This window comes from Suillus subalutaceus (genome assembly GCF_016647625.1).
Source record: "Suillus subalutaceus strain FC151 chromosome Unknown DFJ58scaffold_32, whole genome shotgun sequence".
NCBI lineage: Eukaryota > Fungi > Basidiomycota > Agaricomycetes > Boletales > Suillaceae > Suillus > Suillus subalutaceus.
Window position 1 is genome coordinate 207,217 of NW_024540281.1, and position 20,256 is coordinate 227,472.

Below are 20,256 nucleotides of genomic sequence, written 5' to 3' on the forward strand. Positions count from 1 at the left end.
AGAGAGGTTAGGTGGCGTCGAGGGCAGCACCGGTTGTTTTTTTAGGGGGGTGCATGGAGTAGGGGTCCCACGAGCATAGCATAGCATAGGAGAGCCCAGCGGCCCATTCCGAAGCTTGGTCAGCAGGGTAGCATAGGTTGTCTAGTCGGTAGCATAGGTTGTCTTTGTCAGTGGCACACACACACTCGCTCCGAGTCGAGCCTTTCTCTGATTCTTGGTCCGGGTTCGTCCATCCTGCTCAGCACCTGTGCAGCTCTCGGTTCAAGTCCAGCCACCCTGTCCAACGTTTTCAACTTATGCTGAAGGTGATGGGGCACGGCACCTCACTTTCGAAGGCTGTGCAGATGGGTAAATAATAGTGGTAAGGGAAAGCTCCTCACCTGCCATGGGGACAGTACTACCGGCGAAGACGTCACTCAAGTTATCAAAACCCACTAATTGGATCTGCTCCCTAGACTTTTCCCCAACGACACAGTGCTGGCCAATGGTTCGGACGACCATGCAACAAAACTGCGGAGTAAGAAGTGGGTACTCTGCAGAGCGGGAGTTTTCGTTCGTTGTATTCGAAGTGTTGTGTGGTGTTTATTGGACTCGTCTTCTCGTTCGTTCCTGCTCCTATTCGATAGGCATGACACTGAGCGTACGGCTGATAATGGACGAGTTTTCCCAAATCACTGTTGAGAACTGTGCGGACGGCGGGGATAGTTACTATGATGGAAGTACAACAATGACCAGACCTACCTTGCTGATAGCCGGGTTGTGGTGGAAGAGCAGCGGAAGTAATAAGCCAGATCGAACTGATAAGGGCCAGACACTAGTAAATATATCTGATCATGCCGTCCCTCTATACACTGGGGCGAAGGAACGGTTTGAACAGATGTATTCATCTTCCTCAATATCTGCCCATGATCTCGTCGCACTCTCAATATACCCAGCGATGTCCGCACTGATCCCGATAAAAGACGATGGACCCAGAAGCATACATGGCATGACTGGAGCAGTGTCATAATGCTTGAGAAATACCTTGAGCGTTGTGAGCGCATGGACGAGATGGAAGGATGATTACCTGTTATACATGACTCCAACTTTATTGACAGGATTTAACTTCAATCGTATAGCGAAGGGTGCTTACAACAAGAGGTGACCCCGCGATGCTTGATTTTTATGTGCGCACATGAAACGCAAGAGACCTATAGACGATATCAAATAGCAATTGTGCTCAGTATGACACAAAGATAAGCGCACAGGCATTGTTGCATGTCCTTTCCTGATGGCTCAAACAAAGTGTACGAAGCAACATGCAGATAGAGTTGCTAGAGTTTACATGCCCAAGGCGAAGCGGAGGAAAGGTACGGGCAGCACATGCGCCTGTTGCAGTGGGTGATCTTGTCTTGCGATAAATTTGTCCTGTTTCCCAAGGAGTGGGCTGGGCCGCCACTCAGAGTGGATGATGCGGGTAGACCTGCTTTTTCAGTGGGGCGGGGAGGACTTTTATAGAGATGTGGGGGTACAGGGTAAAGGATAATGGCGGTGAGGATTCCGTGAGCTTGAGCATTGGAGGTACAATGTCAGACAGAGAAAGTTCCAGGGAGGGTTGAACGTTGAAGAGGCACCTGGATGGGGGAGGGTGGAGGAGGGAGATTTCGAAGACATGTGGAGAGAAGACTGGGGATGGCATGGAGCTCGCACAGAGGTCTGGTATCTCGTATGAAACATCGAGTGATTCGAGTCCAGCAGCATTTGTATCGGCACTGCTAAACAGGGATGTTGGCTGATTCTAGGTGGTGCGCTTCCTGCTCGGACTGAGAATGTAGTCCCGTTGAAGGTGTAGGGAATAAGAAAAAGGAGAACAATAGTAGTGATAATAAGGTGATGGGAAAATTTAGCGACGGAGATGCGATTTACGCCAACGCTGATCAGGACATGGCTGGCTGTGACGAAGGAGACGCTCCCGGACTCCGGAGTTGCTTGCAAAGATGAAAGAAGCGGTTTCAAACTAGAGTGCAGGATGATTAGAAAAGGTGGAGGCATGGAAGAGCATGCAGGATGAAAGATGTCGAGGGGTCGTTCAATTGCGAGAACGAGTAATTTGTGACATTCCGGATCAGTGTGGGCGCTCGGTGTCACTAATATTATAATACATCCGGTCATTGGCTGCTTGGATTCAAGGCTTTTGCCAAACAAACATCCTCAGGCTCAAACGTATTGGATATATCGTCTTACTGGAACATGCGAGCACTTAGTATGTACCGAGTATTGATCTAAATGATGAATATTGGACTTGATCCATTGACGAACTCCACAAACGAAGCAAACAGGCTTAGAAATTCAAATCATGAACCTGACCAATGATGCCAGTGCATGTTAGGTTATGGACTCGACCATCATCGATGCCATCTCACGCCAGGCAGGTATGGTCTACATATATGCAAGGTGGGGCGCTGTATGTTTGGTATTGGGATGTGTGGTTGTCTCTATCCATCGACATTCTTTCTTTTGGCGATACTATTACTCATGAATAAATTTCTATCTTTCTTCACCACCTAAACGTTATAACTAGCCAAGCGCTTTGCGTTTTCCAAATTTGATGTCATCTCCGCATGCATCTACTAATGTTCCCATATGCATGCTTTGGTCATCCCCTTGTCACATGCGTTCAGCTCACCCTACCAATTCATGGGACAACCAGGAGTCATTCACTGTTGTGTGCACCCCGCACCTCTGTTCAGTTTATCGGCGGAAGGCGGTATGGAACAGTGGTTTGGGATGAGAGTGAGACAAGTGGTATCTCTTGTCTGTCCATCTCGGCGCATCGCCGATTTTGTTATCTCTCTCTCCCCGCATACTATTCGCATATTTCTAATAAACATCAACTCCCGCGCTCGTTACTCTTCTCCCTAAAGCATCCTGCAGTCTCATTATGGACCATCAACCACGGAGCGCAATGCGAAGTCAAGATCAAGCAGTGGCTCAGCGCATTGATACATTCGACGCATATACCCAATACAGGGCTTCAAGCTTTACCTCTCTCATCTTACCTGGCCCCATTCATCCTTGCCATCTCCTAACCCAAAGTAAAACATAACACAAACTAGCCCGCAGTCACATCAACCATCAGTAGTAGCGCCAATAGCTGTGCAGGACTCATTAGAGGCAGAAGATGCATCAGTCGTCCACACTATCGGTGCTCTCCGTGACTCAGCTTATGTGTGGACCCAGTACGGCTGTGGCGGATGCTTCGATGCGCCTCATGTTGTTCCGTTTCATGACCTCCGTCCTGGGTTAGATGTGACCGTTGCGGACTTGTCCAGAAACTGAATATGGGGAGGTTCAGGAGCTGGTATTGAGAGTAACAGGATAAGAGAGGTGTGATGTTGTCCCTAGTGATTTGGATGTGGGCGGTAATGGCGACTCTGCGGATCAGGCTGTTGCATCCATGTACACGGAGCAAGATTCCAAAACCATTCATTCCCTGCTCTTGATCAAGGTATGTTACAGCTGCCTTGTATATATACACTCCGCCTCATCACGTATTTAAGGCCGTCGCCCTCTTCAATGCAGATCAACATGATGAGGCAAACCTGCTCCTCAAAGAACTCGCTGCTGGTTATCCGAATACCGATACTTGTACATGTCATATCATAAAAGTAAGTATCATGCAGCCACGCTGTCAGAGTAGACCGCTGTCTGCTGTTGCTTTTGCTTTCACTGTTGCCGCCCATGATCACGAGCGCCTGTGCGTCAAGCAAATTACCCCTGTCCTAAATCATTCTAACTCGTTACGTATACTCGTCACAACAGTCATCCTGCCAATACTCTAAACCTCATCGGCACCATTTAGCCTCTTGAACCATCTCTCAATAATACCTAACCATTGAGATATTTATTCAGTCATGTCTCCTCACATATAATAGACATCATGCATATTAAACCAATATCGAACTAGCAATAGATCCCGCGTTTTGTAAACTACAAGAAACACGTATGTGCATCATAAATTAAGGTTAGGTATGATAAGGGGAGGGCAAGGGAGACTCTAGCATCGTGGGTTGAGTATGCTCGTACAGATCACTGTGCAGTGCTGATCTGACAGGACCATAACGTCCCAGCCATTCAATTTAGCCCTGTCAGATTGGTCATCGTGTCAATGGCAAATGCCGACCGCGTACGACGAAAAGGTGGCTTGCCGAGAACCTGGTGGCGCTGGAGCTAGGACAAAGGCCCTGTCGAATGACCGAATACCCTACGAAGGTTCTGCGAGAAAGGAAAAAATCAGACTCTAGGAAGACTACATGTAAGTATATAAGCTTTAGGCAAGTACTGACTTTCCGGATTTAGTAGTTTGAGTTTAAATTATTTCGCTGTGGAGCTGGATAAACAAAAGGGTCCCGCCTTTTACGATAGGCAGATACAATGACCTATTATTGGAGTAGCTCGTCGTTTCCCACGGCTGCTCACCATCACGATGCCGACGTGTTACCATACACGGATAGGTACTGCACCGTTTTACAGCACTTGTACCTACCTCATTGGTTCAAGACGACAAAGGAAGTTCAACACCTATTGCTGTTTGATAGCTACTGGGGTGTGGTAGTGTCTAGGCAGAGCGCCCTTGCCATTCAAAGGTATTTCGCCCGACCAAGGTACCAGGACTCTTTTGTTTGTCCAGACTCCAGCTCCACAAGTAAATAAATAGAAGCGGCAAGACGAAAAAAAAAATTAAATCCGGTCTATCGATATAAAAGTAGCTGAAATATTTCTTTCACTCACGCGGCAACGGCGAAAGCGAACAACGGCGCAAGTACTTGCTCTGAGCTCCCCTACTAAGTGACAAGTTGGAGAGGTGATGTTTGGCTCGTAGTATACAGCGTGATCTGCTGTACGAGGATGGAAATGAAGCAGAGGACCTTCTGGCCCACCAATAATTCAGTCTTCGCTCTAACAGTAAGACGACAAAGATAAGGTAACTACACTAACAGGCTATGGTATACTATCAGATGATGCAAACCGTAATTTAAAGTGTCATAGAGTAGTAGTGCCACGTAACGTGTGCAAACGAAGGGTGTGGGGTCAAAGGGATGTACTAGTTGACGAGTGCATAATAGACCGTATTGACAATGGCAGCTGCGTCACGAACCATGTCCGAAACATACATTCCCTTTCCAATACGGAAAAGTTACGATCCTCCACATAGAACGAGACGATAAAGGTAAGGAGAAACAGATCGAGTTCCCAGAGAGGTTGGGGCGGCAGAGGGGCTCTTATTCTATTTTCCATTGCCAACTGTAAGAAGCTACGTTTAATCTCCTGGCAACTAAAAGCATCTCCTGTGAGCCAGCAATCGAGTAGTCTGTCCTTGCTCAGGAGCTTTCCATCCTCATACTGAAGACAGACCCAGATAAGGACCCAGATGAACGATTCAGCGATGTGCTGGTACATGTGCTCCGCTTCGCCCTTGATGGCTTTCTTTGTGAGAAGGTCCATCGCCATGAATGGTATCATTCCTGTGCGCCCGTGGCCACCGGACCCATTTTCAGGTGATGACAAGTCCCAGTCGTTGATGACACCCATCATTAAACTGCTCAGGGCCCGGTAAACCATGAGATTGCTGGGGCTGACGTCATAGTGATAAACGCCACTGATCCAGAGGACTCGATGGTCTGTTTTCGCGGTCAACGGACAATGATGAGCGCAATAAGGAACGGCACCTACAGATTATCACTATCCACAACGCACGCCTGAACTCTTTCCCACTCAGCTTCGTGATCGGCTGAAGTTTCCAAGACACGTGGATGTTCAAGATACGACTGCGTCGTGCAGGGTCGTCAATCTCTAGCTCCCTTCTGAGTTTTGCTGTGGATGTCTCTTCAACTTGATGGAGCCAGATCATCTCTGGGACGTGGCCGTCCACCTGTGGCTTGTACTGTGTAATCTCATGCACCGCGTTGAGCATACCGGGCTCACTCTGGTACGAGCCACCTGGCCAATGGAGCTTGGTGGCCGATTCGTTGGGGTTATGATGAGGATGCCTCGATGACAGACACGATAACATTTCATTTTTCATTGGGAGAACCGTGTTCGTGCGTCCACGCAGCCCGAGACGAGCCCTGTGCTCGTCGGACTCCATATCAGTCGTCCTGTGGGTACCGCTCGACGTGGGTGGTAGGAGATGATTCAAGCATAGGCTCGAATCCCTAGTTATAAAGGCCCTGTTGCGAGTCGTGCATTCGCTGCATAGGGCTAGAAATCGGTGAATGTCCTGAACGAAGTTGATACCCGAACATGAAATATGTCAGTACTGTTGATCGAAATAAGTACTAGGCGCGATGATGCCTTCTGGCAGCCTGCAATCGTGACGCACTTACACCTAATAACGCCATAATGCATTACGAAGAGAACTATCATGGAAGGAAGTGATTGGTATTGCGCCTCCTTCTCATCCGGCGCAATAATGGTCGTAGTGTTGTTTCAATGCTTTCGGCAAGGCTCGTTGGGGCGTAAATGATTAGAAGCACGCTTCTTGCACTCATATTACGTTTCAAAGACCCTGAATGAAAGGCCCATCAGTAAAATTGATTGTTAACGAGCTTGTTGCGCAGTCATACCAGTTAGTAAATCAGAACAACCCAGTAAAATACATCGTCGTGGCAAACGCGTTGATTATAACTCAATTGTTCCGCTGCAAAAGATTCCAAAAATAGCGATGCCAATGGCTGCCCCGCCTTGTTACTTATGTCTGGAGACATGAGTACACACAGCAGTAGAAGCTGGGCATGGTGAACGTAAAGTTTGGTACATGCGTGACGTTAAATAGCTTGTGCTTTGGTTAGAATGGATCGCCCAGAGCTGTGAAAGTGTGAAGGGGTGAGTGTATGCACGTTTGCACAAGGCTTATTTCTGCGTGGACTTGCGCATGAGAGGGTAACTATGGAATTGGCGCTTGGTTCGCGCTGTCGACTGTGAGAATTACTGCTTGGGAGGGGATACGTTACCGAGCCGTGTTGTCGGTAGCGCAGCACAAAAGTGCTTCGGGCATTCAGCTCTTTACAGGTGGCACACTCGGTAGGCGCGAGAGCTGCACTTTGACCTAGACACAGCACGATCCAGGACCTTAGTTATATTCGTCGACAGCGCCGCCGTATGTCGCAATTCATGGCGTCGGAGGGTATGTGGAGCAAAGGGATTCCGCTATTGCAATAGCAGTCCCCTTCTTCGTTCCATCTCGAGTCGACTTTTGACTTTAGAGCTACATTCTGGCCATTAGCCTACATTCCCATAAGCTTCAAGCGTCGTCAGTCCTCGTACGTCACTAGGTGGTTTCGGTGACTCAGCAAGTGGCTAGAGGGTTCTAGGTCTCAAATGAGTACACAGGGCGCAATTCAACTAGTGCATTTTATTCTCGATGAGGGAAGTTGTTTGTCATGCCTAGCATGAATATCAATTAGCTCCACGAACGGATTGGGGGAAGGAGTGCAACAAAAGAGAGCGAACTACGATGACCATTGTGCTCCACCTTTGTGTTCCATCTGCTCTGCAAACGACCCACACCATGCTGCCCTGCTAATCTGGAAGCTACTACAGCGCTGCCATACGAGGTATGGAGAAAGAAAGTGGGCTTACCGATCGGACCAAAATCCATGATGCTCTCGAACTACTCCTTCGATTCACTAACGGGCAGTCTCCGGGGACGCGGCTGCTGACGACGAACTTCTACAAATAGGATATCCATGATTTTCCTGAAAAGAACGGTCCAAAATTGTGACCAGCTCCCAATCATACGAATGATCATTTACTCAAAGAACCCGGACTAAATATTGATCTAGGATCCTCGACCGAGCTGAAGAAAATGTCGCGAGTGGAAAATTAGAGGATTAGATGTTTGAATTTGGGGCGCAATAGTGAGAAAAAAGTCGTACTGCCCGACGTTGGGTACAATGACCTAGTGGTCATAGATTAGGGTCGAAAACAACAAAAAGAGAAAAGCCAATCGACAGGAACATGCGTCGGGCCTCGCTGACCGGAATAGGCTGGGGGTCCGCGACAAAAATTCGCTAGTTACAGGTTCCAGGTCACTGAACTGTGTCCTTGATAGTAATGACACAGGAAACTTGGTTTGTATGCATGAATGATTTTGGTGGGGGCGTTAGGGCACATAGATGATTACAAGAATGTTGTGGCATGTTAGCCAGCGGCCATGCTTTTTTTCACGCACCTAGACCTTGGCGTCGCGTCCGAATGTGGTTCACATGTATCGTAAAACCGTAGATCGCCGTTAAAAGTCTCTAAACGAACTTCAACCAAGTTGGGGATACGCATCTGGTAGAAGAGTATTGTCCAGCATCTTGCACTGGGTCGCGGAGATAGAATCTCACGGGATCGGAGTGAGCCAATCTTCTCCAGTGAAATGGGGGTTCCTGACTGGTGGAGCTCGATTTCAGGTCATGAATGAGAAGCTTGCTTCACCAAGCCCATGATGTATGATACGCTGCGACATCCTTCCAGTAAGTGCTTCGATCCAATGTCTGAGCACCCTCGAGACCGTCCACTACTGGCCAACACGGGTGCCCAAAGCGGCGACACAGAGGGTGGCTCATCGAAGATAAAACCGGATAACGTTGTAAACGCTGACGGTGAGCTGAACGAAGCTTCACCGGGGCTGTTTTCTCTGTGGCGCTGATTTGCTCTGACATCGAGAGCAGGAAGACCAAACCCGATTTGCATGCCACCGCAGGAAGCCGCGTCACATGAAGCAAGCTATATGATGTCGCAAAGGGAGATGACACACGTCATGAATGTGAGATAACAATCATATATAGCAGCGAGACCACGGTGCTGTATGGTATAAAATACGGTTTCGCAGGAGACGCTGTTACTTTCCATCACTGTAGGCTGGAAAGTTCGTCTTCGATGCTTCGGTGTATCGAGTGGTGTCACGAGGTATCGGAGGGTGTAATACTTGATGTCATTTGACTGCAGTAAAGTCACTTTGGGCTAGAGTTCGTTTTAGATGACAATGGCAACGTGGAAGATGTAATCATCAACCTACCGGGCGTCCAGACACACAGCCGCAAAAAAAAACTTACTATCCCACTTTTAGGACTGTCAACTGGACCCATCGGCAATGCAACCTCCCAGTCTCTCGATGCCTCGCATGCCTTCTGGTGTCGAGATGGCCAGTCTTGTTACGACCCGCACCAAGTAATGAAACATAGTTCTCCTCGACCAGCAGAACGAGACCACTCTTTGCCCAGCAACTTCGACTTCTGCAATCTGTATTCCTCAGGACGATGAGTGCTGTACATTCGAAGGTAAGAGTTTGCCATTGCGTACATGATGTACCGATTCCTCAGGTGTGGAATATGCCTTCTCTGTGATCGGCGCACTGGAGCGACATGAGCAATGATGTTCAAGGAACTGGTGCCTTAGTGGGAGCGCCTTTGATGCCGGCTGCATCACAGGACGAATGTCGACGATTAGGCGCGTAGATGGCGTACTGGTGTGTTTCTGCTCTCAACTGGCTGGATATAATCTTTCGGTATCGCAGAGACATCAAAGCCAATCAGATTCTGCTCACCAATCTGGGGACCATCAGGTTAACGAGGATGGCCTGCTCCCCATTCCCTAAACATCGTACCAAATCGTACCAAATCGTAAACTGATCGTCCTGTGAAATAAGTATAACTGGTTTGACATCGAAGGCGAGACAATAATTGTGCCAAGAAATTCCAAGCGCGGGCGATGGCCAGCGCGGTGATGTGACTAATGTTCCAGGTGCCGACAAAGGTACACTTCGTGCGAGCGGGCAGCGATAGTCCTTGTGATATTTCTTTATTCTCTGTGGCGAGGCCGTGTTATGACTTTATTTTTTCTGGGTCAGGAGATTTTTTCCTCGTGGTGAAGTCATGTCAGTGTGGCCATGGCTAAACCGTGCAAAACATGGACCGATCGAAAGTGGTACGTGCACGTTGCCTCAGGCTAAAATTATTTTTTTCGTTGCGAAGGGAATCGAAAACGACATGCCAAATAACCTATGAAAACGAATGTTTGTACAATAATCGCTACTGAATTATGTGTACTACCATAGGACGATGGCATGCCCAGGACTCGAAGAACAGCACGAGTAATCAGTGGAATCAAGTGGAATATTACCTGATTTTGCGCCAATGGCTCCACCTCGCAGATCAAAATACTCATTCATGCTACTGAACTGCAAGCTCGGATTTCAACACGCTGACGAGTTAGCCCTATCAACTCATGATCTATATGTTTTATGGACCGTCAATTCCGCTCCTGATGCGGCCGGTGACGTGCGTGCCTCTGTTGTGAAAAATCAAGAACAGAAAAGTATGGTTGAGAAATGACGTTCTAGTAAGTCTAGAACTTAAAAGCTGCGGCGGCCACTAAAACAACTCCCTCAGCTTCTCTCTTAAACCGTCCACGGTCCCTGAATATTATATGGAGAAAAACATCAATGAATAATATTCATAACAAACCACAGATACGATTGGATATTCAACGAGAGCCTCATGAGCATTTCAAGCTGATCACGAAGTCCACGACCAGGTTGGATGTCATGCAAACCGGTTCGTAGCTTGCCAATCTGCGATCACCGTGGAACTGCTAAAATGGAACGCCCGAAAACGAGGGCAAGAACATGCCTCGATGTTCTGATCTATCGAGAAGCTTCGATAGATAGCATTGGGTCTTCAAATCAGTCATCTACATGAGGTGGCTACAGGGCAACTCTCACGGATGTACAGGAAGCCATCACTTTGCCAAAACCTCGGCCTTCCTGAGCTGGAGGGCTGAAACTAGGTCAATCGAGATTGACGGAAAGTTTGAGCCCTTTGCCCCATGTGGTAACATCGACCATCGGTGCTATCGCACAGGATTCTCAAGCTCTGGGCACCACGGCACGTAGCTCGCTAATTGCATCCTGAGATATATGGCGTTGTATCGCGGCATTTCTGCGAATGAGGGGACAACCACCAGGCTAAACCACCGTGAATGCGGTAGTCACTCAGTAGCAGTCTTGAAAGCTACTGCGCTCCATCCACAAAAGGTACTCTCAGCTCTTTCAACAAAAGGAATTTGACAGCCAGACTCGCCTTGAATTTTCTTTACTTGGCCTTATCTTTTTATCCTAAGGTTTCAAGAACCAGGATAAGTCAGGTGGACCAGCACCACGGAAAAATTCCGAGCTCGGATTAAGGTGGCCGTAGATGCTCGCGGAAATGAGCACCACATCAAGGGTGTGGGTGGACTTTCGAATAAACGCCGATTAAAAAGGCCCAAGCTGCATTAGGTCCTCGTAACGCGCCCTCCTGCAAAACGCTTTAGCTTGATATGCCTAATAAAATGTCGATGTGTCATGGAGTCATTACCATACCAATCTAGCACATACTAGTACTGGGGGGATGATGTGTGCTGATCTTATGCATTGCGCCCGGGCGTAGGTAGCTGTAAGCGTATCACTGATTGAGGGGAGGTCGAGGCCGTCATTGAATGACGAAACCGTTGAGTGTTCGTAATAAGACACCGCCTGAAATTTTTTGGCAGTTAATTACATAGTGAGTTGAGTTTATGCTAACAATATGACGTTACATATATGTGTTAGTGAACCTTAAGTTTAAGCTTGGGGATTCGTAGGCTGGAAATAATTGGGTGTAGCAGTAGTGGGATCAAAATTGAAGGAATAAATCGTTTTGGGAAGGTTGTGATCAGCAGTCTACAGGATCGGTGTCACACCTGATCAACGCATCAATGCATCAACCCTTTCTTCAACACTCTTTTGTTTCTAAGTTTGTACTGCCGAATGCTGTGTTCCCGATTTTTGCGGTAGATATTTGCGCCGTATAATCGATATTTTGACCTATTTCTGTTTATGTAATAATAATGTTTATTGATATATCCGAATGAGGGAACTCATGTAATCGTAATCAATATCAGAACCAACCAACTGAGACCAACTACCTCGAACATCTAAGTAGACCGTCCCGAACTCGCTCCATTATATTCACACGTGATAGTGCGCAAGAGCAAGGGAACTCTTATACTTATTTGCAAGTGCCACTCCTCAAAACCCCATGAGCTCCATTGATCACCACCTCAACCTCTTCCCTCCTCTCATTCAAGTCGGACACACCGAACAGTTCTTCCAGTCAGGAAAGACGCTTTTATCTGCTCAATCACCTTTGAACCAGGCGTACGCTGTATTTCCATCTGCCCGAGTAGGTCTCATACCGTCAAATTGCTTCAACGAAATGCCAATTCATAATTTGTGTTAGAAAGATGTTCCGAGCATAAAAGCCAGTGGTGTGGAAGAACAGCCCATATTCTTCGCGAGCAGTGAAATTTTGCCATCATCTGAAAGACGACTGGTGTGTCCATACGGTCTATACTATATCGCACGCGTTCATGTTTTGATAGTTCATCGGAGATACATCCATAATATTTGCTGCGTTACAAAACTTGACTAACACGGCTCAAAGCCGAGGACAGGAATGGTGCTGGCCTTTAACTGATAACTTATTTGTCATACACACTAATCCCGTGCCACATTAGGTTACACAGTCAAGAAACCCATGATGTGATCAGAAAGCTAACCTTGGATTATGTTAATTTCACCAGAGAGTGCTGGATACACACCTCGGTGAGTATTTGCGTGTTGTATAATTATGAGATGTTGATCGGGAGATAGCAAACGTCTGTTCAGTCTCAGGGCTCCTCCCAATTTTCCGGTGATCATTATCGCAGCTTATACACGTGTCTTGCCTTATTTGCTGTTTTATACGTACCCGAGTACGGGTACGAAGACGCACCAGTCGGTGACGATTTAATGGAGTGGCTGAATGTCCACTTCATCGAACCTTCCACGGAGGAGGGCGATCACCTATCAGGTCTAGATCGTCCTTGGGAAGACGAGACATTCTGGCCATATCTTGTTAGGTAGGATCCTATTTTTCATACTACTCAACAAGCTAATACCGTACAGGGTGACTTTGAGAGGTCTTTCCAAAGCCGCAACCTTCTTCCTCGCAACGCTATCAACTCACCCGTCCGACAACCTCCGCCGGCTTGCTCAGCGGTTGTCCCCATTGCTTCAATCTCAGCCTCACCTTCAATCTTTTGAGGCGGAGCGCGATTTTGCATATGCTTCTCATCGATGGAAGGATAAGGTGAAAGCTCTGCGAATTGAACTAGACAGCGTGTCTGAATCTAATCGGCATGACGGGATTGAGAATTGGTGGGATCGTCTAAGTGACATTGTTGGTATACTAGAAGGGCGCAGTGAAGTCATTCGTCGGGTCTGCGAAGATCTTGGCGCGGACTGGAGAGAAATTTCTGTCTCATGGGGCGTATTTGCCGATGCAAGATTACGAAGACAGGATTTACCGTACGTTACTCCCTTCCAAGACCGAATTTATACTGACATCCTTAACAGTGAGGTTGTCTCTCAGGTCCTTGATGACATGCCCCAGGATCCGACAAATTTGGAGGATATGGTACATGCAGCGCTGTTCAGCGGTGACCCTGCCAAAGCACTGTCCCACGCAGCGCAGCTCGACCCCTGGCTTGCTGCGCATATGGCAGATTTGATGCAAGCATTATCTTTAATCGAAAAGGACACAAACGAGGAGTACGTTAAAGTCTTTTACTGGGGATAACAGTGCTTATGCCTTCTGTAGCTCAGGTCTCAATGTCAGAGATTTTTACGTGCTTGGTTATGCACAGTACCTTCATGCTGATCCTGCGCTTTGGAGAATTACTGTGGCGTACATGTTTTCTTGTGGAGAGATTGGCGTCAGAAGTGCCGACGAAGTGTTAATGCACGTTCCGCTCAAGTTGCGCTTCGTCGGATCAATCAACCATGGCCAAGGGGAGCAAAAAGGTGCCGATAATTTAAAGTCGGGAGATCTTGCGGGTGTGATAAAAGACATCAATGCGACGTGCTATGAATATCAGCGGGAGGAAGTTCGACGAACTATTTGTCGCGTATGCATCATCTTCAATTTACACCAATTGTGTTCACCATGTTTTCATACAGATAGCCGCTCAGACATTTGTACAAGAAAAGGAATACGGACTCGCACTTTCATATTCTTCTTCAGCGGAAGACTGGCCTGGACTAGGTCGCGTGGTTGATCGCGTTTTACAAGAATATATCACTGCAGGTATGAATAGCTTGAATCCTGCTCGGCATTGAATGAAATACCAGCAGGGCCGGAACAATTCACCCGTTACGTGGCTGGGATTGCGCCGTCACTCCAGGCACTTCGGATGCAGTCCGGTGCACAGGGCATCTTCATCCACCGCTTGATGTTTGCTGTTCGTTACGCTGAATTCCATCAGCGCCTGAGTAATCAGGATCTGCAGGATGCTGCGTGGGATCTTGTATCAATGTTCCAAGATGGGCTTACTCCGAAATCGTGGTGGGCGGTCCTACTGTGCGATTCCCAACAACTTTTGCAGCATGGTACGTAACGAGCTCCATATACGCGTGTCGGGTGCCTGACTTTTCTGCTAGATGCCACATTGCTCTTTCCGTATGCAAGCGCATGCATTTTGCTACAGCATTTGGAAGAAGTAATTGCGCGAACTGATCAAGGATCCGGCGATGAATATCTCTGTGTCTTGATCTCAAAGTTCGGTTCTGGTGGGACAACTGAGGCATTCCATGCACTCCAAGGCGTACGTCTGGCACTGGCGAAGTATTTTGCCAGATGCACAATGATTGGCACGGGGGGGAAACAGATATTAGAGCGCAAATTCACCGCTGCGGTGTGACATACCTGATTTTTATGTCTTTGCAGTTATCGTGCTTGATTGACATTATGAGTTAGTACCACTTTAATGGAGCTTCAAAAAAGCCCGTGTGCTGTCCTAACGGCGAACTTTCGTACCGCTGGGCTGGCTAACTGCGCTCGATGCGAGTGTTATACCTAGGCAAAACTTGAGCCCCATCTTTTACTTTTCGCCCAACTGGAATTTTACTCGATTTTTTTCCTCACTCTTATACCCAAAGTGTGTAAGGTTCGTCCCATTGTCATGGAGCATTTGAATTTTGGTGCCGAACAAATTATCGTAGAAGAGCGCTAGAACCTTCGTGGGACCTCATTTAGTCCGAGGCCATCAAGGAGGTTTCATTCAGAGTTCCTGTTGGCTCTTGTTGGGACATTGTGTGTCTTCAACGAGGATGCCTAATTGTCGATTATAGCATGCGAAGCCTTGAAGATCTTGTCTCGGCCCGTGCCTGTCAATTTGCATGCGGTTGATACGACGGGTAATATCAATGCGTTCTTGCTTGGCCAGTCAGTAACATGAAAGCGGCGTGGCTAACCCACTTGACCGCTTCTCATTCGATATTGTGAGCCTCACCATTCTGTCCAATATAACCTAGATCGAGCCTTATCGACAACGGGCATGCCGCTGGTGAGTATCCCCAGGGTCGTGCTCTTCATACCGCTCACCTACTGATTGCCAAAATAGCGAATACAGCGTCGATACAAGTAGTGGTGGTATTGCCCCTTATCGTGACCAATGATCCGCTCCGCAGCGGAAGACGATCTTGTCTTGGATCGGCGGCAGATTGCATCTGTTTTCTGGAGAGAGCCACAACCCGGGGCTCTGGTGGGGGTGGCAATAGCCGAACCCAAAGCAGCTCGGTGGAGCGATTTTTTTTACGATCGCAACCTAGATTGCCTTGACTCATGGATCCAAGGGCACAGCTGATGAAGCTCAATTAATACATTCATCATTTTCGGCGGTCAGGTGAGTTTATGTTAATTTGGTGATGTATAGATCCCAGAGTAACTTATAACCCAGCCCTCAATGCTGATCTGCGGATTATTTAACTGCGAATCTTTCTTGGAATGTGCTACAAAATCATTCAGTACGCAGAGTATAGCTGCAGCCACCAAACGGTCACCAGACAACAAGTGGTATGTGTTGACTATGGTGCATATTCCATCGACGACTAATCATTGCGTAGGTCGATTGTCGCAAAAGAGACTGTCGTTTCAGTCCATCGCATCAGACGGGGGCACATAGTTGTGGATCTACTTGCTCCCAAACGTTAGTATCTTGCTTGACAATTCTGACTGCGAACTCACGACCACCAGAATGCTTCCTGACCAAGGATTGATCATGGAACAATTCAGTAACCCTTGTCGGCGTTGCGGGGGAGTGACTAACGGTCACTAAAGAAGATGAAAATTTCTATATCTGCAATTGCCTACCATTCGTTTGGCCTTCGTGTGTCTGGTTTTGTGATGCTCCATACGGTACTCTCCTCGGTCACCAAGTCATTAGATCATTCCTACGCAAGCTTTTACATATTGTAGAGGTATAAGAGATAGTTTATTCAACACAATGGAACAGTTTTGTAAATTTTTCTTAGGCCCTTGTTCAGGGGAACTGCACCAACACTCTCCGAACGACATATGCCTGTTCTGGAAAGTTACATAATCCACGGTAGTTGTTCCGAGCATTAGTGGACTTTACTCACAGGATCCTTACAATTGCTTGCCATCTTCCCGAGCCTGTATAACCCGCGCTGAATGTAGCCATGGCCGACGAAGGCTACTCCTCGACTGCTTGGGAATCGACTGATAATTCTGATCCTAATGCTAGCCAGACTCCTTATTACGGCCTATTCCAGCCTAATAGCCCGTCTCTTATTCATGAATCCGTCACTGCTCCTGCCTTGTCTTCTTTATCAGTCAAGCCATCATCGCCTCCTCCCAGGTCAAGCTCGGACTCGCTGGGTCGATCATCCAGTTCGAGATGGCGAGATAGTGTGCCGGTGACGATTGAACGCAAGGATACACTATCCATGATCCCGAGCGACGCTATCAGTCTTGTGGAGACCAGCTTTGATGAGAATGTATTAAGAGTATTGTGCGAGCTGGACGTAAGTATTTCAAACTTTGTGATGTCCGCCATGCCCGTTGACATGTCTTGGCACCGCCCTAGTGTGGTGTACCTTTGCTGCTGGATCGGATTAAACAAAGTATGGTCTCGTGTCGCGTGAGTAATATTTCAATTTGTTGAATTTGAAAAAGGCATTATATGAAGTTTCTTTGGTAGGAAGCTTCAGTTTTCTTCAAGAAAAAAGCAAGTCTTGGAAGAAGAGTATGGGAAGAGTTTGCAGAAGCTCGCACGAACTACGTCCGAGGTATACTCTATGAACGACGGGAAGGCTGGGTAAATATGGACCGAGTGCTATTCGCATATCACTAATTACAATCCACAGGTCTTTCGTGGGTGCTTGGCAGTCATCCATGAAAATCCATGAAGTTATGGCAGAGAACAGGATTCGTTTTGCCCAGCGGCTAAATGAGATGAGCGATGAGCTGGCCTCACTCGCAAAGGAAGTGGACAAGAACAGAAAACAGGTGCTTCGCATCGTTCCACTTGAAGGTCATTTTTTGACATTACCTAGACTAAGGAGCTGGCTAGTCGCTACGAACGCGCCCTGCAAGAATCAGAGTTGAACATGGAAAAGTCAAAAAATCGATTGGAGGTCTCATCGGAGGAACTTGAGCGAGTCTTGCTTCAGAAGGAGGGGGAGTCCCTAAAGGACGGTGGTTTGCAAGCCAAGAACCAAGGAGGAGTCGCAGGTAAACGAGCACTTGGAAAAGCAGTAGCCAAAGGTGGGCTTCTGCTCAAAGGGAAGAATCCTGGAAATGTTGGCATTTGTTGTGCTGTTCACGACAGTCCCTCATTCGTCATTTCAGATACAAAGACAAGAAGACGACGTCCGCACACGTGTATCGAATGCATCCGACTCATACCGCAAGGCACTTACTGATACCCAAGCAATGAGACAGGAATACTTTAATTTCCAGCTCCCTCGGATACTACGTGTTGAGTAAAATCAACCGTGACGTCGTGATGGGGCTGATGTAATTTTATAGGCTCTCAAAGAATGTGCTGACGAAATAGACCTCGGGACGCAATATCATTTGACGAGATATGCATTTTTATTCGAGAGCATAGTTCTAAGCGACGGATCAACCCTTGTTCCAGTAGGGCCAGAAGATGGTAAGATCTCATCAGCCACAAATTAGTACCTACTAATCGCTTCATCACACATTAAACAGGCGTCGGCCTGAAATCTACGATCGAGTCTATTGATAATCGAGCAGACTTTAAGGTCTACATGCAGAACTATGCATACGCGCGTGGCGGAGCCGCTCCCCGCGGACCGCGACGCGAAGGTCCAGCAGAAGAAGGTTTTGTACGTCATCCACATTTTCTCTTTGGAATTAGCACCAACACGACTATCAGCTGCCACCGTTGCCGACCCACGGGGGTGGCGCACATTCTGCTGTTCATGTAAATGCTCCGATTGGGAATGGTCACAACGCCCAAATACCTGATAAGGGCCGGCCAACATTCGGCGTAGATCTTGCAGAGCAGATGGCGAGAGACAATGTTGAACTTCCAGCAATCCTCGAAAAGTGCTGTGTTGCTATCGAAAAGCATGGCCTTCGATCCCAAGGCATCTATCGAATCAGTGGTATGGCGCGGAAAGTTGCTTCACTGAAAGAGCGTTTAGACAAAGGTTGGCATTCGTCGGCTCTGTTCGACCTAGAGCTTACGGCTATTTCCGCAGATATAGACTCCGTCAACTTGGATTCGGAAGAGTGGATATCTGACATCAACAATGTGACTAGCGTCCTCAAGATGTGGTTCAGAGAGCTTCCTGATCCGCTACTAACATCAACCCTGCATCAGGGCTTTGTGGAAGCCGCTAGTAAGCTATTTATGCTATCCAAAAATGGCGACTTCTTACAGAGTTCCAGAAATCGAGAACGATCGCCTGCGGCACATACGTTTACACGAGCGAGTCAACGACTTACCGGACCCGAACTACGCTACACTCAAATATTTTTTGGGGCACTTGCACAAGTGTGTTCACCCTTGTCGTCATTTATTTCCGCTGATCAATCAATTGACCCCGTGCTGCAGGATCGCGGAGTACGAGGCAGATAATTCCATGTCTATCCAGAATCTTGCCATCGTGTTCGGACAGACTCTCTTTGGTCAGATAATACCGGGTAACGGGAGTTTTTCGGGTCATGGAAACGGGGGCATAGCAGATGCTCCTTTTCAGAATAAGGTGATTATCAAGCCTTGATAACTCTTGGTTCAGCTTTGTTACATTGATTTATACCTTACAGGCGATCGAGACAATTTTAGACCACTATTCCGACATCTTCGTTGATGAAGCTGAAGTGGGTGCTTAGGCTCTGCCCCTCTTCGGGCAGGCAACTTGCCGTGGTTTTTCCTTTACCTCTCATGATACCCGTTAACCGCCGCAGGCCAGGGTCATCTGCCGGGTCGGCTGTGGCTTTGGTCCTGGAACAGATTTCTAGTCACTCGTTTGATATAATCGTTGGGTTGTGATTCTATTTATCCATGCGTACTCGTTTGGACCGTGATGATATGTATGTACTCAGCCCTCAAGTACTGTGTATCACTTATAATTAGTTTGGGAGATCAATGGATCGGATTGAATGACGTGACATTGATATCGTACGATTTTGCATTTTGTAAATGATAAGAGGGTGCTTGCTTCACTGGAGTGAGCTGAGCTGCGGGTCAACGTCAGCGAAGGTTTGACTCCTTGCTTCATGTTGTCCCTCCCTATTTACATTTCACTACCCGCGCAGATAGTCCAAGCAGACCTCGCCTCCGAGTCCGCCGTAGGTTCGAGTTGAATTTCCTGATTCAAAGGCATGATTCCATCACTGATTCTGACAATGCAATCTGAGCATGTCCATGACATATCGTGGATCCTCCTCATCAACACAACCGCTGGAATCAATGCATACGTAGCAGGGGACTTGTCTACTGCTAAACAACTTCTCACACGAGACATCGACGGCGATCTCGATCGACACATTAATAATTAGCTCTCTGCAATCCTACAAATGTCCGCGGACAGGACCATGAGGTGAGCAGCTACGATAACACTATATTGTATTATTAAACGTGTATTCTAGATGTCACCCCACTTACCCACATAGTTTGCATGCGTACATCTGCAATCGAGAAATCGTGTAGATGCGCTTCTGGACGTCTTCGACTAATTTCCCACTTTCTGGAAACTACAGCCGAGGGTGTCAACACTCCCGAGCACCACCACTTAGTAGTGTCACTCACTCTACACTACTGTAAGGCCCCTCGGTATTCAGTATTTATTCATGTGGCTGGTAACAACCAGAAATGTCGATTTAGACCCGTCAG

The 20,256-nt window shown here is 47.5% G+C and overlaps 5 protein-coding genes across 5 annotated transcripts; 4 read left to right on the forward strand and 1 right to left on the reverse strand.

Annotated features, from left to right (window-relative positions):
• Nucleotides 1-4,560: 4,560 nt before the first annotated feature.
• On the reverse strand, nt 4,561-6,127 carry DFJ58DRAFT_874529 (uncharacterized protein; the record flags this gene model as incomplete). Its single annotated transcript, XM_041394397.1, has 3 exons — nt 4,561-4,676; nt 5,154-5,660; nt 5,737-6,127. 3 exons carry the CDS (start codon nt 6,125-6,127, stop codon nt 4,561-4,563), a joined length of 1,014 nt encoding a protein of 337 aa, XP_041245710.1.
• A 5,959-nt stretch (nt 6,128-12,086) lies between these two features.
• Nucleotides 12,087-14,787, forward strand: DFJ58DRAFT_715622 (Nup85 nucleoporin-domain-containing protein; the record flags this gene model as incomplete). Its single annotated transcript, XM_041384144.1, has 11 exons — nt 12,087-12,230; nt 12,288-12,380; nt 12,430-12,506; nt 12,565-12,652; nt 12,701-12,948; nt 12,995-13,396; nt 13,445-13,639; nt 13,689-13,995; nt 14,048-14,174; nt 14,222-14,476; nt 14,528-14,787. 11 exons carry the CDS (start codon nt 12,087-12,089, stop codon nt 14,785-14,787), a joined length of 2,196 nt encoding a protein of 731 aa, XP_041245711.1.
• A 946-nt stretch (nt 14,788-15,733) lies between these two features.
• DFJ58DRAFT_701304 (uncharacterized protein) lies at nt 15,734-16,343 on the forward strand. The gene is made up of 4 exons (XM_041383598.1): nt 15,734-15,771; nt 15,826-15,941; nt 15,992-16,074; nt 16,122-16,343. The coding sequence occupies exons 2-4, from the start codon at nt 15,873-15,875 to the stop codon at nt 16,201-16,203; spliced, it is 234 nt and encodes a 77-aa protein (XP_041245712.1). The 5' UTR covers nt 15,734-15,771; nt 15,826-15,872; the 3' UTR covers nt 16,204-16,343.
• Nucleotides 16,344-16,507: 164 nt separating this feature from the next.
• Nucleotides 16,508-17,514, forward strand: DFJ58DRAFT_779174 (uncharacterized protein). The gene is made up of 4 exons (XM_041389669.1): nt 16,508-16,912; nt 16,975-17,205; nt 17,255-17,396; nt 17,444-17,514. The coding sequence occupies exons 1-2, from the start codon at nt 16,568-16,570 to the stop codon at nt 17,050-17,052; spliced, it is 423 nt and encodes a 140-aa protein (XP_041245713.1). The 5' UTR covers nt 16,508-16,567; the 3' UTR covers nt 17,053-17,205; nt 17,255-17,396; nt 17,444-17,514.
• DFJ58DRAFT_779182 (Rho GTPase activation protein) lies at nt 17,121-19,538 on the forward strand. Its single transcript, XM_041389670.1, has 11 exons — nt 17,121-17,205; nt 17,255-17,396; nt 17,444-17,689; nt 17,739-17,867; nt 17,919-18,045; nt 18,105-18,241; nt 18,292-18,568; nt 18,620-18,760; nt 18,810-18,915; nt 18,976-19,126; nt 19,188-19,538. Exons 1-11 carry the CDS (start codon nt 17,186-17,188, stop codon nt 19,251-19,253), a joined length of 1,542 nt encoding a protein of 513 aa, XP_041245714.1. The 5' UTR covers nt 17,121-17,185; the 3' UTR covers nt 19,254-19,538.
• The last annotated feature ends 718 nt before the right edge of the window (nt 19,539-20,256 follow it).

Bases quoted from the DNA above. Each gene is read 5' to 3' on its own strand.
- DFJ58DRAFT_701304 (XM_041383598.1), top strand. From the start codon at position 15,873: ATGTGCTACAAAATCATTCAGTACGCAGAGTATAGCTGCAGCCACCAA. The intron at 15,942-15,991 runs GTATGTGTTGAC...ATCATTGCGTAG, and splicing joins CGGTCACCAGACAACAAGTG to GTCGATTGTCGCAAAAGAGA. The intron at 16,075-16,121 runs GTTAGTATCTTG...CACGACCACCAG, and splicing joins GGATCTACTTGCTCCCAAAC to AATGCTTCCTGACCAAGGAT.
- DFJ58DRAFT_779174 (XM_041389669.1), top strand. From the start codon at position 16,568: ATGGCCGACGAAGGCTACTCCTCGACTGCTTGGGAATCGACTGATAAT. The intron at 16,913-16,974 runs GTAAGTATTTCA...GCACCGCCCTAG, and splicing joins GAGTATTGTGCGAGCTGGAC to TGTGGTGTACCTTTGCTGCT.
- DFJ58DRAFT_779182 (XM_041389670.1), top strand. From the start codon at position 17,186: ATGAACGACGGGAAGGCTGG. The intron at 18,916-18,975 runs GTGTGTTCACCC...CCCGTGCTGCAG, and splicing joins TTTTTGGGGCACTTGCACAA to GATCGCGGAGTACGAGGCAG. The intron at 19,127-19,187 runs GTGATTATCAAG...TATACCTTACAG, and splicing joins ATGCTCCTTTTCAGAATAAG to GCGATCGAGACAATTTTAGA.